Here is a 17,147-nt window from a genome sequence, read left to right as displayed (position 1 = left end):
GGCATTCATCAGTAGGGACTTCCAGACCATGCTCAGTCACAGTGGTAGATTTTGTGGGCATCCAAGCAGTGAGTTTTAACAAAACGATTAAAAGCAAGGTAGGTTTGCATTGGAATTGAGTCCTCCTTAAAGCTTTTGGAGCTTCCAAGGAAAGAGCACGAGGATGCTTGATGGAGCTTACATCAAAGGTTGAGTGGAAGCTGGTGTTAGAGACAGCTAAAAATGGGATTAGTTCTTGTCACCCTAAATGAGAAACTAGAAGCCTTGAAGTACTGCAAAAATTTTGCTTGATAAGACAAAGGAGCCAGAAAAAGGATAGAAAAGGGCAATAAAATTCAACATCAGTGCTTACACTGAAACTGAGATCCCACTTACTTCTATGGTTATACAACTTCACCCTCCATGCACTGGGTCTAGCTCCATATACAGGACTACTGAGTCAAGAGGTCCTCAAGCTTCAAATCTCTCATCCCAGGAAATGATCCCCATGGTTCTGCTCTTCACCTTTCTAAAAGCATGCCCTACTAGAGAAGGACATGACATTTTAATGACAGATTCACTCACAGTATAGACAGTGTTGCATTCTGTTCCTGGTTCCTAGATAGCCTGACCATTTTTCAAGTTAACAAATCTCTGTTCCTATGACACTGGCGCTCATGAGCAGGTGTTTGTCCATTTTTCTCCTGAAGTCTTTTGCACAGTAACTGATTTTCCACTTGCACTTTCCTTCTAGATGGTCCAGCTGAGTGTTTATGTGGCTCTACCAGAATACACTCTGTGTGTTAATGTGATCTTTACCAAGCACTCCTGTGTTTGCCATTCACAAGAATCCAGATGACCTATGAAAAATCCAAGATAAAGCCTTATTATCTTGATCAACAGATACAATCCTGTTTTCCTCTGATTTTAGGCTATAACCTCTTTGGGCGAGCCAGTTTTCTGTTTGATGGGGGCCAGCATAACCTTCTGGGAGATGCTTATCAGCAGTCCCTCTGCACGTTCCTGTCAGAGCCTGTTACAGCCTCCTGGCTGCCAGCTCCAGCTCGGCAGAAGCACTTGCTTTGGATTACAGACATCTCCAGTGTCAGCCAAGGAGGTGGATATCAAACCTGAGCACGTTGGGTGCTGCCAGCAACACTTCATAAATAACAGTAATGGAGTGTAATTGCTCATTAAGCCAAATCACAGCCCTGAGCCCTCCATCTGGCCAAACTCCCTCCAACATCAGCGGGAGCTTTGCCAGCAGGTGTGCAATAGGAATGTGGTCCCCAGCAGTGGTGCCATCAATGGGGTACTGTAGAAATGTGGGAGAGTTAGGGATTGCGGCCAGAAGATCTCGGGCTGTTACGCGTAGACAGGAAAAGACCCCTCCTCACCTCCAGTCTGACCTTGGCTGCACCCAGGACAAGGGCAGAGGAAGTGACACAAACTACCTAGGCCATAAATACCCCTGAAACCTTTGAATAAACGCCATTTGCTATCCACCACACTGGTGTCAGCAGCACATGGACCGAGTGACTCTGTATTTGGGTCACCGTGCCGTACTCCAGAACCAGGTCGCCTCGTAGCCAGCGGCTACATAGAACCACTGCTGGGGGCTGATTCAGATCCCCTTGAAACTGTTGTGTGTCTTTGGATTGATTTAGAAGACTTTAGCCAACCTCCCTTGCTTTACAGTGCTCAGCCAGTACGGCTACATCTGCGCAGCAGTTATCCCAGATGGAATATGGAGGAGGAGAATTCCTGACACTAAGCTGTGGGATTTTAATTTTAGAGAGGCGATGGAAACTCTTTCCTGTTGGGTCTCAAGTGGTGGCTTGTATGGGCGTGATTTGAGGCTTGAAAATGTCTCAGAAGCCTGCAACTGAAAAACCCCTACATGTAATTGATATTGAAAAGTGTTGTGTCTCTGGTGTAAGTGTTATAAAAGCCAAACAAGCTGGTGTGCCTTCCTATCAATCACCTATTGCTATCTGACATTGGTGCAACCCTTTGCAAGTGAAAATAATTTACTGCCTCCCCCCTATGAAAATTATTTACCATCCCCATTTTGGTTTGAACATTACTGTTGTGGTTCAAAGCTGTGATGAATTGCTTAGCTATAAATTGTCTTTCCTCTCCCCTTCTCCTCCCACCTCTTCCTAATGTAGCACGGGGATGAAGGTTAAGGCATAGGGTGTTATCTGAAGCAAGTGCTCATTCTCAGTGCCCCATACATCCTCGCTAATGCTTATGGCTCCCCTGTGGCATTGGGAAGTGTAATCGCTATTGTACTGAGGTAGAACAGGAGCTGGAGAGAGATAAATGGCCTAGTTATCAAAACTTCCTAGCCTCCCACAGCCCTCCTTGGGAATACAGCTATAAATGACATTCAAATGATGCTGATAGATGTTAGCTGAGCAGACAGCAGAATGTGTGCTGTGCCCAGGCTAGCTCCTTCCTGCTGATAATGCCAGGAGAGCTCAGCATCCCAACCCTGGCTGCTGACACTGGAGGTATTGCATGAGATACCACTCTGCCCTCATCGGCTTCTAGACAAATCCCTGGGGTTGAAAAGGTTCAAAATCAGATGGTGACTGAGACACATTAATGCTGGAGCTTGCAGAGCTGAAGGAAGAAGTGTTTTTTTTTCTTCTTTGGCATAGAATTTAATCAATTTACACCCTCAGAGAGTGAAATATGGGACGGAAAACAGCCTTTCTTCCACCCAGCTCTGCAATGACAGAAGTGTGGCTTTTGAGTCACCTGAGATTGTCTGGCCCAAAGTAGCATGGCCTGAGCTGGGTCCAGAAACCACCTCCAGCAGCTCCCCTTACATCTATTGTCCTTCCTGGTGTGTGAAACAGGGGAAGGACTGCTCAGATCATAAATCCCTCAGGAATGGAACAGGAGCAGATAGAGTAGGTGGCAAATCTGCTTCTGAGCCTGGAAGAGCTCTTGGATGTTTTGGCATCTCTTTAGGAGATACCAGGAGAACTCCCCCATCTGGAGGAGGAGAACCTCCCATGAAAACCACCAGCAACCTGTAAGGCTTTGCATATTTTATTTTATTTTATTTTATTTTATTTTATTTTATTTTATTTTATTTTATTTTATTTTATTTTATTTTATTTTATTTTATTTTATTTTATTGTTGTTTTCAAATTTTCAATTTTTAGAATTTATTTTATTTATCATGTTATATATCATTTTATAGTCAATTTTATTTTATAATTTATTTAATTTTATTGCATTTTATTTTTTTTTCTAGACCCCTTTTATCGTCCCAAGGTGTAGCTATGCGAACGCCCAGCCCTGAAGGCAGGTTTTTACACGACAGCAGCGCTCAGAGGGGATGTTTCTAGCGCGCTGTGGAAGAAAACCGAGGGCACCAAAGGTGTAAGGCACACAAAAGCTTGTCTCTTCCCTTCTTCCTTACAGCCTAAAAACGGGAAGGAAAAGGGTCGGCGGCTGTTGATCACATCCCGTCAGGTTTTAGGTCCGAAGGTGGACCGGGGTGCGGTTGTCACGGCAAAGCGGAGCGAGGGGAGCTCTTGGGTCGCAGGGTCGGGGCGGACTCTCGGGTCTCAGCTGGGCTGGGACCGGCGCCGCTCCCTGCAGGAGCCTCCCGGGAGGGCACAGGAGCAGCATCTCCGCGACAGACCCGCGCACAAAGGCGTTGCCCGGCGGGGCTGGGGCTGGCCGGCCGTGCTGCTCCCAGCCCGGTCCGCGGGCGGAGGCTCCGGCTCGGCTCGGAGCGATCCGCAGCGGCCGCCAGCGCCTCCAGCCGCCCACTCGCCGCCTCTCCCGGCATCCCTCATCCCTATCCTCCGCTTCTTCCTGCTTCGGCGGTGGAAGCAGCCCCCCGCCGGGGGCCGGGAATGCCCTCCCCTCCTCTCCCTCCCTCCAGCCGCAGCGGGGGAGGGGGGCTGTGATGCTGCAGGGGGATCCCCGGGAGCCGAGCGGGGTCTCCCCTTCCGCCGGCTGCCGGGATCTCCCCGCTCGGCGCCGGCGGCCTCGGCGGCGGCTGCTGGGGGGTGGCACCCGGGGGGTGGGGGGACAAGGGAGGGAGGGCAGCGCCGTGGCGGGGGGCCGGTGCCGGTGTCCCCCCGCACCGCGGATGACTCGACAGCCGGGGCTGGGGGAGCGGGGGGCGGGCGCCCGGCTATTTGCTGGCTGCATACAATGGGCCACTCCCTAACGTGAGGGCTGGGGGGAGGCAGGAGCTGGGAGGAGGAGGAGGAGGAGGAGGAAGAGGGGGCGGGGTGGGGGGGAAGAAGGGGCTCGGGCATCGGGCTGGTAAATAAACTCCGCGATGATTCCCCTCCCTCGCGCCGGCCCAGGTGCGCGCCGCGCTCCTGCCCGCCCGCTGCCCGCCGGCGGCGGTGACCTGACGGGGATGTGACCGCCTCCCCCTGCCCACCGCTTCTTACCCCCTCCCTCCAGATATATATATATATGTATGTATGTATATGTATGTATGTATATATATATATATATATATATACACACACATACATTCACAGATGAATATATATATATAAATATATAGAGAAGTCAGTTTTGGGGGAGGGACGGGGAGCTCGGATCATGGCCCTGGGGCTCCCGGGGCTGTCGCCGCCGATCTGCAGCTCGCCTCCGGGGCCCGCCGGCGACCATGGGGCTGAAGGCACGGCGCGGCGCGGCGGGCGGTAGCGCGGCCGGCGGGGCGGCGGCGGCGGCGGGGCGGCGAGCAGCGGCCGGCGGCGACCCCGAGCAGGGCTCGCTGGCCCTGGGCACCGGCGGCGACCGCGACGGGACGCTGCTGCTGGAGGGCGGCGGGAAGGAGGAGGGCGGCAAGCGGAGCCCGCCGGGACTGGGGCTGCTGGCGAAGACCCCCCTGAGCCGCCCGGTGAAGCGGAACCACGCCAGGTACCGCCGCATCCAAACTTTGATCTACGACGCCCTGGAACGACCCCGCGGCTGGGCGCTGCTCTATCACGCCTTCGTGTGAGTACGCGGGGCGCGGAGCGGGGCTCCCGGGGGCGCGGCCGGGGCTGCCCCGGGGGGCTGCGCCCGGGGCCACCGTTTTGCTTTATCATTCTCGGGGTGAGGCGCTCCGGGGGCCAGCTGTGCGTGGAGCAGGGGTCTGATACGGGGTGTGCTGCTGAGCGGCTTTATTTCTCTTATGTCGTCGGGTTTTCCGAAAGGAGCAGCTGCTTTTAACTCTGTGTTTCTGTCTTGCCTGTACCTCCACGTTGCCTTGGAGTGGCATTCCCTAGCCTGTGTGTCTGAGGCACTGGAGGAGGGATGCCAGAAAAACCAAGCTCTGAGCGGTTTTAAGGCTCGAAGTGCTTCAGGGGAACGCGGCCAGTTCAGCTCAACCTGGAGCGTCAGGTTCAACTCGCTGTTGCAGACCGCGAGTGAACCGATCCCTTCCGTAGCTAAAAGCGTCAAATGAAAACCATCGGGTTTCGGTCCGATAAGCATCGCCCCGCAGTGCATGAAACCCGAGCACTGCAGCGCTGTCAACCAGAAAGTTACACTGACCACAAGTGAACCGAGAGGAAATAAACTCGTTTTATGGCCCATAGGTGACAAGTCAAGAGAATGACAACTGGTTTGCATTCCTGCAAATTCTGTTGCCTTAAGTTGTCATAAAGAATATCAAAAAGATCATTCTGTCAACATCACAGAATGGAGTTGGCAGAGTAATAATAAAATAAATGTGTGTTTTAGGGTTGTGAATGTGTTTGAAAACCCAGGGGTTTGTCAGTGATCACTGTGGTACTGTTTTTCATTGGCACTACAAGGTGTGCAGAGCTCTATGTGACAGATGATTTAAGCAGTGATTTTTGAAATTGGTTTATTTGCCAAAGACAAACAAAGCTCTCTAGGCTGCATGAGTTGTGAGCCTGGATCTCAGGAAGTACTGATCATTGGCATGGTCCTTGCACCTGCAAATAAACAACTTGAGTGTAGGGCTGTGATTTTACCTTCAGGCACATTTTTATTATGATCACAGTGTTTTAGCCCTGAGCAAGAGTTAAAAGGCAACTATCACTATTAGAGTGCTGCTTGTGGACCACTCATTCACTGCTGCTCCCCTCTTTTCAGTCTTTATTCATCAAGTATATCTTGGGACTCAAGTCCTGTTTTCCAGCTTAAAATCTGAAACTGGATGCTGTGACACTTTTTTGGTTCTTTCACTTCTATTTGCCATAGGAAAACTCGTGCTAGCAAGCAGGGAGTGACAGCACTTGAAGTGTGTTTTGCTGGGAAGGCTCTTAGGTCTGGAGCTTGCTGTTGTGTTCAGTATTGCATAATCCTGCTGGGGAGAGTGACAGCGGGACAGTGGGGCATCCCTTTCATCCAGCCCACACACATCAGTGAGGCTTTAGCACACAGCAAAGCATTCCAGTTTGTACCCCTCTGTGGCAGCTGGGTCAAATCTGTGTGCAGGCTCATGTCTGGATATAAGCAGTAGGACAGTGGATGTGTCTGGAGAGGCTCAGGTGAGCTGAGAGATTCAGACAATTGACAATACTATAATTGAATATTGAATTCATTGAATTGAGTTGAATTGAATTGAATTGAATTGAATAAAATAATTGACAATTATTTGCAGTGGTATAAGTATTTCCAAGTTACAGCATTCATTTTAGATAACTCTCTAGATGTGTGGTTGACCTTAGGTACTTATGCAATATGGATCACAGAATGGGAAAAAAATAATGAATTTGTAAGGTTTGATTCTTCTTAGGAGTGGACCTGACACTGTGTGGTCAACTTCTCTTTGATGACTACTCACTCCTGCAAAACTGAAATGTCAGTCTGACTCACAAAAGTCAGTAACAGTCTTGTGAAAACCATCAGTGCCAAATTCAATATTAATGAAAATGAAACAAAACACTTCTAGAAGTCCTTATCCTTAAAGGAAGTAAAACACCCAAGTCTGTCAGCCCAGCATGGAGACTCCATCCCTCCCCAGGACATGCAGAGGACCTTGCTGTCCAAGTTGGCCTCACTGAGTTTCTGTTCAGTCTCAGCTCCCTCTGAACTCAGATGAAGCTGTGGGGTCTTACTCAGTGTAGGATCCAACCCTACAAAAGGAATCTGCTGAGAGTGGAAGAGTGTGCTGAGATGGAAGAGTGTGCTGAGATGTGGCTGACAGGCTTCAGAGCTTGTTCCTGCCACTGGAGAAGGAAGACCTGCTCGAGAGCAGGATCTCTGGGGAAGCAGCATCTAAGTTGCTACCCAAAGTCTTTATTCTTGCCTTCAAATGTCTTTTAACCTTTTTTCCTTCTTTAAAATAGTCTCTCGTTTGGAGGTGTTGCTGACATGGTGTAGTTCCATTCCAGCAGTCTCCCAGTGCTTCTTTTCACACTAGAACAGTTTACACTTTTCCTTGGGAAGGTGAGAGATTGCCAGTCTTCCCATAAAATCTATAAATTTGATCTTGTTTCAATTTTCAAGGAAAGTCCCATTTATGTTATCTTAATGGCATATTACAATTTGTCTCATCTGAGTAACTGCAGTAAGTGCCATGCACCCAAAATTAAGATTGTTGCTGTCAAATACAAATAACTAGAGAATAAACAGCTGAGGCCAAAAGGGATTTGAGGATGGCTGGATGTGATGAATTCCTTATAGATCCAAGTATTCAGAGGTGTTTAATGAAGAGAAGATGCAAAGCACTCCAATATTGTGTGTATCCCAGGGTCTGGGAGACAGGTAGCTGCTGATGCAAGAGGGTTGCAACTTTTCCATACATGCTGAGTGTGTTGTGTGAGGGGCAGGAGGGGGCTTTGACAAGTTCTTTGTGGAAAATTTGGATGCCACAACTTTTGAAAGAGTGGCACAGATGGGATCTCGTTAAATCATACAGAGGTGCACAAACGGCTGCAGAGGGGTCAGGATCCTGTTTGGATCTCACTGCTGTAATGTGCACCTAAGGGAGGCTCCAGGATCCTGTGTGGATCTCACTGCTGTAATGTGCACCTAAGGGAGGCTCCAGGATCCTGTGTGGATCTCACTGCTGTAATGTGCACCTAAGGGAGGCTCCAGGATCCTGTGTGGATCTCACTGCTGTAATGTGCACCTAAGGGAGGCTCCAGGATCCTGTGTGGATCTCACTGCTGTAATGGGCACCTAAGGGAGGCTCCAGCGCTGGCTTTGGTTGGCATCGGGTGCTCTGGAATGATTCTGTCTGAGCTAGTCATCCAAGGAGAGCTCATAAATGGGATCAGGCCCTGCCAATCCCTAGGGACAGAGGTGCAGTTGAGAAAGGGGCTAATTCCTGAGGGCAATTTTAGCATTCAGCTTTCACTGGCAGTAATTCAGAGGAAGAGTTGTGAGATACTTTTCTTGCTATTCTTCCTTCTTCTTTGCTCTGCACAAGTGAATTTATTCAAGCCATCTTTGGGGATTTGGTCCCTAAAGAAGCCAGTTCTGTTTCCTTCACCTGAAAACATTTGCTCTCTACTAGACAAAAGATTTATCTGTCACTCATAATGTTCCCCTTTGCTGGGTCACAAGGGTTCATGGTGTTCTTGGAAATATGGCAATGTCTTAGTGGTCCTACTTGGTAAGAAAAAAATGTTTTTCCCCATTAAAAATTTCATGTCTGTTAAGCTAAACTCTATCTGAAATTTTCAGTATAAAGCAAAATAAAACAAAATTACCTGAGATTTTGACATGTATTTGAGATATTTCATTTTGAAATGTCTCTTGGGGGTTGCAGGTCAGGCTACAGCCTATCCCTGTTCTTTTCTGAGGTCATGTCACTGTAGGTACGCTGATGTTCCCATGATATTCTGTATTTTCCTTTGTGCTAGGCAGTGCAATATTTTGTAGGAAACTCCTGCAGTTGTGCCTTGTGGGATGTGTGCTGTGGCCAGGGAGACAGACTCAAGACCTGTCCGCCTCCACAAACCATCCAAATGCTTTATTTATGCACAGAAGTATTAATGAGTAGAATGAAAAATTGAAACAAGTAAAACTTTTATTTTTCCAGTGTTGTTTTTAGTTGTAAGCACAAAATATTTGGTGGATAAAGGACAGAGTACAGAAAGGTAACATAATACAGATTTTTTGGAATTGCAATCTGTGGAAAATTTTTAACCTGACTTAAAGAGGGAATGAAGGAGAGGTAACTAGGAGATATTCTCATTTTCATATCATCTTCTGAGACAACTACAGCCTTTACTTTCGTGGAAAAAAAGACTAGGTAAAGGTTTGATTAGATTAGATATTCCTTTTTGGAGAAGTGTGCAATATCACCTGCACTCTGCTGGTGTAGATCCCCGCAATGTACCTGCTGATGTGAACAAGCCATGGGGAACATTAGAGAGCCCTTCTCTGTTTGCCATGCATTCTCTCAGTACTGCTTCATACCTGGAATAAGAAGAGGAGGCAGAGTCATGAGATCTATCAAATCAGCATTTCTGGGAAGCACCGGCGAGCACCTCTTGCATGACTGATTGTAGGTGGGCTGTTTGCAGAAAAGAGTGTCATGGGATTTGGGGAACAGGGTGAAGGTCTGGAGGCTTTCCATCACCCTTCAGGAAATGCTCCATAAGATGTGCTCACCCCCCAGACTCTGTGAGCCATCTGGAGGGAGATGGGAGAAGGTTTGCGGTAAAAAGAGGAATAACTATGAATCCTTTCTTGGCTTTTTTAGCAAGGACTTGTATTTAAGTGAGTCCCTAGAGCAGCAGAGCCAGCCTGGTCCATTAGCAAGTGCCCTTTGCTTATGTGTGTGCCAGTATGAGTTCTGCTTTAATTATTTATGCTAATTCATCATAATGCATGGATAAATATTCTGCAGTATACTTTGTAAAAACTAATGAAGTCTTAGTCATTGGAGACCTTACCACACACCTCTGCTCTTGCAGCTCCACTGAGGCTTGAGGAGCTGCCCTGGGAGTGTGAGTGCCCTGGGGGGATGTGGCTGTAGCTCAGCTGCTGGCATCAGCTGCCAGGACAGAAGGAAGCTGGGATTTGCTGGGGGAATGAGAAGGGGTAGCACAGCCTGGGGAAACCAGTGCCTGGGTAATGAGTGGCTGGAGATCCTCAGCTGAAGCTCTGGATTCCCTTCAGCAGCTCACAGGTGGCCAATGCGTCTTTAACCATCCAAACTTCCTTTGAAATTATGGGCCAGGCCCTTTGGTGGTCATAAGTGTTCACCTGCAGCCTCAAATCTTTGTGCTTGGGCATCAGTGCTCAGAGCAAGACCCACTCTACAGTGGGTGCCCCCAGGTTGGATTGGTTTGCCTTGTATTCAATGTTGCCATGACTGCGCTGCCAAGTTTCCGTGCTGCTCTGGCTCATGGGAGCTGCAGGCACAGGGCTGCACGGTGCACAGGGTGTGCCTCAGTGTCCCCCAGGCCCCTGAGCACCCTGCTGCAAGTTCACTCCCCAGCTCAGACCAGCCTCATCTGGATGGGCCGTGGAATCCCTGGTGCCCAGCGTGTTGGGGGGAAGCAGCGCTGCCAATGCCAGCAAACACTCTGCAGCTGGGCTTTCAGTGCTGCCAGCTCAGCTGAGGAATAGCCCCTCAAATAGAAGTCACAGTGTTAGGTCTATAAAACTGAACAGTCCCAAATTTAATCAGTCTGACAAGCAATGATATAGCAAAGCCACTGCAGCAGCCAGCAAATCACATTTTTCCTCTCTTTTGAGAGACTTGGTGTGAGGAGCAGCAGCAGCTCAGTGCCACCCCAGCGGTTCTGGAGACACTGTCAGTGGGAAAGCCCAGGACTACATTTATCTCAGTATCTCCAGCCTGGACTCTGGTCAGAGGTATCACTCTTCATAAAAGCCATCCCAGCCTCTTCACAGGCTCTGTTTGTTCCTTGCTGCCAACAATGGGTCATGGTAGGGCACAGCAGGGTCTGTGCACTGCTGGGACAGCTGCTGGGTGCAGAGGACACCTGAGCTTCACTTCTTGTTTTCATCTGAAAAAGAGATGAGGGAAATGGTACAAAAATGAGCAGGGAGTGGCTTTCTACACTTGCTTTGCTCATTTTGCTGTAAAATGTAGGAACACTCAAAACAAATTTAATGGAAATAAATAGTAACTGAAGACTAACTTAAGACTAATCCATCTTAACAGCTGGATTAAAAAAATAATACATATAATGCCATTCATCTATCACTGGGTGCTTTTGTGTGCAGGTGAACATGAAGGTGCCCAGCCATTCCTACTTTTCCCAAAGGTCACCTCAGAATCCATTCAACCAGCACTTTTTTTTTTTTGATAGTCCTTATCTTCAAATATCACTTGATTGAATCATTTTTATTTCTAGCTTACCCAACATGCAAACCTGTGCATGTATGTAGAACATAATTCTATACCTCTTGACTGTCATTGAGATGCATGTGGAAAGTCAGACAATGGCATGGATATTCTGAACTGCATATTCTGAACAAGGTCTGAACTTGAAGAATTTGATTTAATAGCTGGAAGAAACTTTCTGATCAAAATGATCAAATGAGTATTAAGATAATTTATATGTTGCTTACAAACATAAACAACTGGTGACCTTGGACACAGCCAGGTGGGTACTACCATGATCAGCCTTGCATGGTATCAGTAAATGATGATGTTTATTCTTGTGTTTAATAACATTATATTCCCTTTTTGTGTTTGAAAATACCATACTCTCTTGTGCATGAAACTTTACAGAAGGAATGAGCCTGCTATTGCTTCTGGCAGATACTGTATTAAATGGGATAACTTAAATATTAATAGCTTTGCAGGGAGTAAGCTCCACAAGAGCTGTTAAGTGTATGCTGTCGTTTGTCTTAGGATGGTAGCTGGGAAACTTAGCATTTTCTGTGGAGAGAGGGACATGCCCTGGGATATTTAGGTTTTGGTAACCTACTTGGAAAAAGGCACTTTTGGAGAACTTCCAGTCTGGAAATCTTCAAATTGACTTCCCCTGTCTTAAGTGAGCAAATTGCATAAATGTGTGTTTAACTTGGAGCAAATGGAAGGTCCCTCTAAGTCAGGAGGAACCTATCCAAGGTGGCACTGAGGTAATCCAAAGCAGAAGATTGTGTCTGGGATTTGGTGGAATGCAGATGAGGTACCATCATCCTCCTCTGTACAACCAGCTCATTGTTCTACTCAGGCCTGGTGGGATCCTCCTAAGCTCAAGTTCTTCACAGGATCCATCACCCACCTGCAGCCTTCCCACAGCTTAATAACCACCTCTGGTTGTAGTCACCAGGATACCACCAGTCCTCCTTACTGGTGCAAACCATGCAGAAGTGAAGGTGTAATATCTCTAACTCCACTAAATCTCTCTCAGAAGAGATGCTGAGACCCTGACATGAGGCACATCTGGTGTCTCTTGAGATGGCTTTTGCTCTCTCTCTCCCCTCTCCTTCATGATTAATCTTGCCAAAGTCTTTCATGCTATAATTTTTCTCAGTTGCATGGTGGTGGAGCTGCAGAGATCCATTGTATGGCAGTGACAGAGGAGGAATCTTCATCCTCTCTGGGTTGCTGTTTTCTTTAACTTTCTGTGACTTTCCACACGTTATTTAATTTCACGGATACTTGGATCTCACTTGTCCCTGTGTTTCCAGAGCTGTGGCTGAGAGCTGCATGAATGCGCTTTGCACTCCTTTGGCAACCTGGGTTAGTTTGTGATTGTCATGTTGCCTCTCCTGTGGTACTTTTTAAAAAATCTCAAGTGCTTTTATATTTACTTTATTGAGTCCTCACTAGTGTTTTGATCACCTTCTAGATTGGTTCCTCACAATTTTGCTAACATTCAATTTAGTTCTTTTTCTGAATCATTAAGGAAACAGTAAGGCCAGAACTAACAAATACCATTCAGCATTTTATTAAATAATAACTTCCCTGCTTCCTGGTTGATACAATGTAATTGTATAGGGTTTTATTTATAGCTTTGGCTCCAGTTTTTAATGTCATATAGTTTATCCCAGCCATCTGAATTAACACTAAGCCAAAGATTTTATGAGATATTGCGCCTGTGTTGAAACTGTAAAAATTTCCTCATGTCTTTTTGTTCAAAGTTGAGTTTCAGGCTATGCTTATCTGTTTATTTCTGTAATGTGCTTTTAGTTGTTATCTCTCCATCTCAGATTTTTCATGCTTTTGGCACTGTGTATATATCAAACAAAAAAATAAATAATTTTTCTGGGTGCCATCCACCACTGGAGTAGAGATAAAGCAAAGGTGAAAGCTTAAATATCCCAAACCATCCAGGTCCTAGCTCTTCTATGTTTTATAGGAGCCATTAGAGATAGGCTATACCTAACTTTAGGTCAATGACAGAGATGTTACTCTTAAACCACAAGACTCTTTACAGGACATTCCCCACTGACTGTAAATTCAGAATGTAATTTTTTCTGCTTTCAGTGGGCATGGAGGAGAAGCAAGTGCAGGTGCTGAGGGACTGACAGTGAAATCCTCAAAGCTCCTGGTGGGGAGCTGCCCACCAGTTCTCAGCAGTGCAGCATCACCTCTGCTTATCCTTGCTCCCCTCATGCCTCTTCTTGCAGGCTCAGAGTTTATGAGGAGGGATTAGACCCTGAGGAGGGAATCAAGAGCAGCTGATTGAAATTGCAGGGGAATTAATTTAGGAAGGTAATTACACAAACTGGAATTTGCTCTCTACCTTTGCCAACACTGTTGCTCCTGTGAGATGTGCTGGGAGAATCTCAGTGCACACAGCTGAGGCTCCTGATCACACCCCAGACACCTTCTGTGCCCTGGCATGAGATGCAGCCCAGGACCAGCCTCACTCTGCAGCTATGGCAGCAGCTTTACTCATGCCCAGAGCAGTCATTAGCCATGTCTTGGCTAATTGTCAGAGTTATGCCAGAGGTGTTCCCAAGCAGTGAAACACTCAGGCTGATAGCAGGACACTGCTGGGTGGTGGATTTGTTCTGAGGTGACTGAGCGACTGAGCACAGATCAGGTGCTGCCACAGACCTGGCATCACTCCCAGGAGGAGTCTGAAGGGGTTCCCTGCTCTGGAGGCAGGTGAGGTCAGTGGTGTGGACACTGGTCATGCCAGCATGCCTCAGGGACAGAGAGCTGGGATGAGCATCTTTGGGTTAATAAAACTGACATAATTCTTATATGTGAGATCTCACCATTTTGAGGTTTTCCTCCTGGGTCCATGCAAAAAGCCACTTTTGGGATAGAATTTTTGAATAATTTAAGAAAGGAAGAGACTTTTAAAGGTCTAGTCCAACCCTGCTGCTGTGGGCAGGTGCACCTTCAGTTTCAGCAGGTTGCTCAAAGCCCCATCCAACCTGGCCTTGAATTCTTCTGAGGATGGGGCACCCACCTGGGCATCCTCTGGGCAACCTGTGCTGTTGTTTTATCACCCTCATTGTAAAAAAATTCTTCTTTATATTTAGTCTTAGTTGATGCTTTTAGTTTCAAACCATTACCCCTGGGATAAGACCTTTCACTTAGACAAAGGCCCAAGAAATCTTCTTCCACTGATATAATACAGGTTTCACCCTAGGTGTGTGTGCAAGAGCATATTTTACATTCTGCATCTTTTCTCCTTCCTGTTCATGGGACTTTGCCATGGCTTTTGCCTCTTCTGTTTCAATGCTGCTTGTGCTGATCAAACACTTCCATGGAGGTTTCAACACTTCACCCCCACATCTTGGCATATTAACAAAAAAATACATTTTAGTGATAGAAATCCAGGAGGAAGAGCCCACTGATCATTCATTAATGAACTTCTGGTGTAAAATATGAAGATATTCCTAGCTGTGTGGATGCTGATATTTGGCTATTTCTCCTGATTGTGTCTCTCTCATTATTGTAGATGTTGCTTCATTACCATGTCAGGTCCTGGGTGCAGAGATGGGATCTGGCAGAGCCTGGCTCCTGACCGTTCCTGCTCTCAGAATTTGGTGCTATCACAGAGTACAGTGTCAAATACACTGCTCTCTTCAGTGTTAAATTACTTCCACAGACTGCATTTCCTTGCTCTTCCTCAGGGCTTGAGGGTCAGTCTTTCCAGAGTGGGATCCATCCATCTAGCACATTATCTGAGGTAGCTGTCTGGAATTCTTTTATAGCTGCTGAAGAAAAACAGGAAATGGAAATTTCTGGAGTGCAATTAATCTCCTTGTAAAGACCATTTTAAAATGGGTGAGTTTAATCACCGCTTGCAGTGCCTGAAACTCTTCCCTGACTACAGAGGAGACCTCACGGAACTAATTTGAATTTAGGTATTTGCACTGAAAACACCTGAGGAATGGGAGACTTTCTGCCTGACCTGAGGGGCAAGGATCAGAGCCACATTAGGACAGCTAAATGTAAATATGTTGATGTAGAGTTCTGTGTGTCCAGTAGGGATTTAGCCTCTCTTTATAGTCAGTGGAGATTTAGTCAGTGCAATCAGTGGATTTTAGGGTGGAATTCATCCAACCAGATGTGAGGGTCTGCTTTACATGGAGATAAATCACAGCTTCAGCTCCACTGAACAGCTTGCCCTTGTCTATGGCATGAGCTGATCTTTGGTAAATGTCTGCAGTAGAAGCCATGTTCAGACAAATGAGTTGTACCTCTAAAGGCAAGAGGAATATGATTCTTAGTATTACATAGACTTTTATTATATGAATTTTAATTATATCTATATTATATCAGTTCTAATTCTCTTTTCTCAAGAGCTTTATATATGTTGCTACTTAGTATACCAGTCCATGACCAGCCTACAGCCATCCCTGACATTATGCCAAAAAAAATAACATTTCAGTAGTTTTAAGGTCTTTCTCTAGTTGGGATTCTTGAGTTTAACTTTCCACCTTCCTTTTGTTCTCTGTTTTGCCTTGGGCTTTATCTCCCTGAGATCTCACATAAATTTGCTTTTGATTTCTGATGGTAATTGCAGTTGATCTTGAGGTCATATTTAAGGCCAGTACCTGTTGTACTGGGCTTCAGTCCTCCTTCTTCCTGTTCCTGAATTTCTGTCCATTTGCATTGGTCCTCTTGACTACATCACCCAAAATTGCCTCCCAGAATCAAAGAACAGGCATCACTGTTTTCTAGGTGCCTTTTAGGATCAGAAAACTTTTTGAGGGTGGCTTGAACATTGTCCTTTTAAAGCCTGTAGCAAGTGTAGAAGGTCAATTTGAATGACCTGGTGTGAATGAGGGGGATCATGAGGGTCGTTTGTGGGCCCATTCAGTTTTTTAAGTGCTACAGTTTTCTGTATAAAATTGGAGACTTTGCAGATGTGTGAGCACCACTCAGTATTTTCAAGGACATGCTCACTTTCATACACCAGCTGAAGCAGGACACCAGCATAATTGAACCTAATGTTGAAAATCATTGGAAAACTGTATGAAGTCTGAATGCATGCAAATGCCCTGACATAAAGAAGGGTATTTGGGTGGTGGTGATTCCTTGAACAGCTGCTAGCTTGTGTTTTGCTTGTTTTTGCAGGAATACTGAGCCAGCAACTGCTTTTAGTCATGTCAGTGCAAATGTAGAATAAATCTATTACAGCCAGAGGAACAATTGGATTTGGCTGCTGCGCCACAAGCTTGTTCTGGACCCAATACAAAATCTTTTTATCTTTATGGATATTCTGCTAGTATCAGAGGCCAGGATCAAGGTCTTGCACACAACACACTTGTCCTCCCAGTAGTGTAAGACAGCTTGAGAAGTGAGGTAAATAGTAGAGATGGAGATTCCCTGGCAGAATACCAAGTGAGAACCAACCTATCCCAGAGCTGCCAGTATTCACACCGTGGTGCTCATAGCCTGTTTCTTTCATGCTGGGAGCTGGTTTATTCAAACATGGAGGCCTTCCTTCCCTCCTTGCTCCTCAAAGATGAGAGAGAATTTTCTCCTCCCTCATAAATCCAGTTATTTGAGTGACAAATCCAGTGCAGATAAACTGGGGAAGTTGTGCAAGCAAAGGGCTGTCTTTATGCACATTTCTTGGTGTAGGTCATGCCTGATATTGGGGCTGTAGGAGGGAGCTGGTGACTGCAACCATAAAACCATTTAAAATGGAAGGTTTTAGAGGTCTCCAGTCCAGTCCACAGAGCAAGGTTAACTTCATACTCAAATCAGGTTGCTTGGGGCTGTATCCAGTTGAGTTCTGTGCATCTCCAAGATTTGAACTCTTTTATATTGCGGTGAACAATAAATTTGGTTGCTCTTTCCAGAATAC

The 17,147-nt window shown here is 46.4% G+C and overlaps 1 protein-coding gene across 1 annotated transcript in view; it reads left to right on the top strand.

The window, feature by feature from the left end:
- Window positions 1-4,636: 4,636 nt before the first annotated feature.
- Window positions 4,637-17,147, top strand: part of KCNQ3 (potassium voltage-gated channel subfamily Q member 3) — a 189,532-nt gene continuing 177,021 nt past the window's right edge. Inside the window, exon 1 of the mRNA XM_030231362.2 lies at window positions 4,637-4,968. Within this exon, the coding sequence (XP_030087222.1) occupies window positions 4,637-4,968 (332 nt within the window). The remainder of the gene's footprint in view (window positions 4,969-17,147) is intronic.

The sequence above is a fragment of the Serinus canaria genome, chromosome 2 (assembly GCF_022539315.1).
Source record: "Serinus canaria isolate serCan28SL12 chromosome 2, serCan2020, whole genome shotgun sequence".
Classification (NCBI taxonomy): Eukaryota; Metazoa; Chordata; class Aves; order Passeriformes; family Fringillidae; genus Serinus; species Serinus canaria.
Note: the sequence above shows the minus strand (reverse complement) of the source record. Positions and strands in the feature narration are given on the sequence as shown.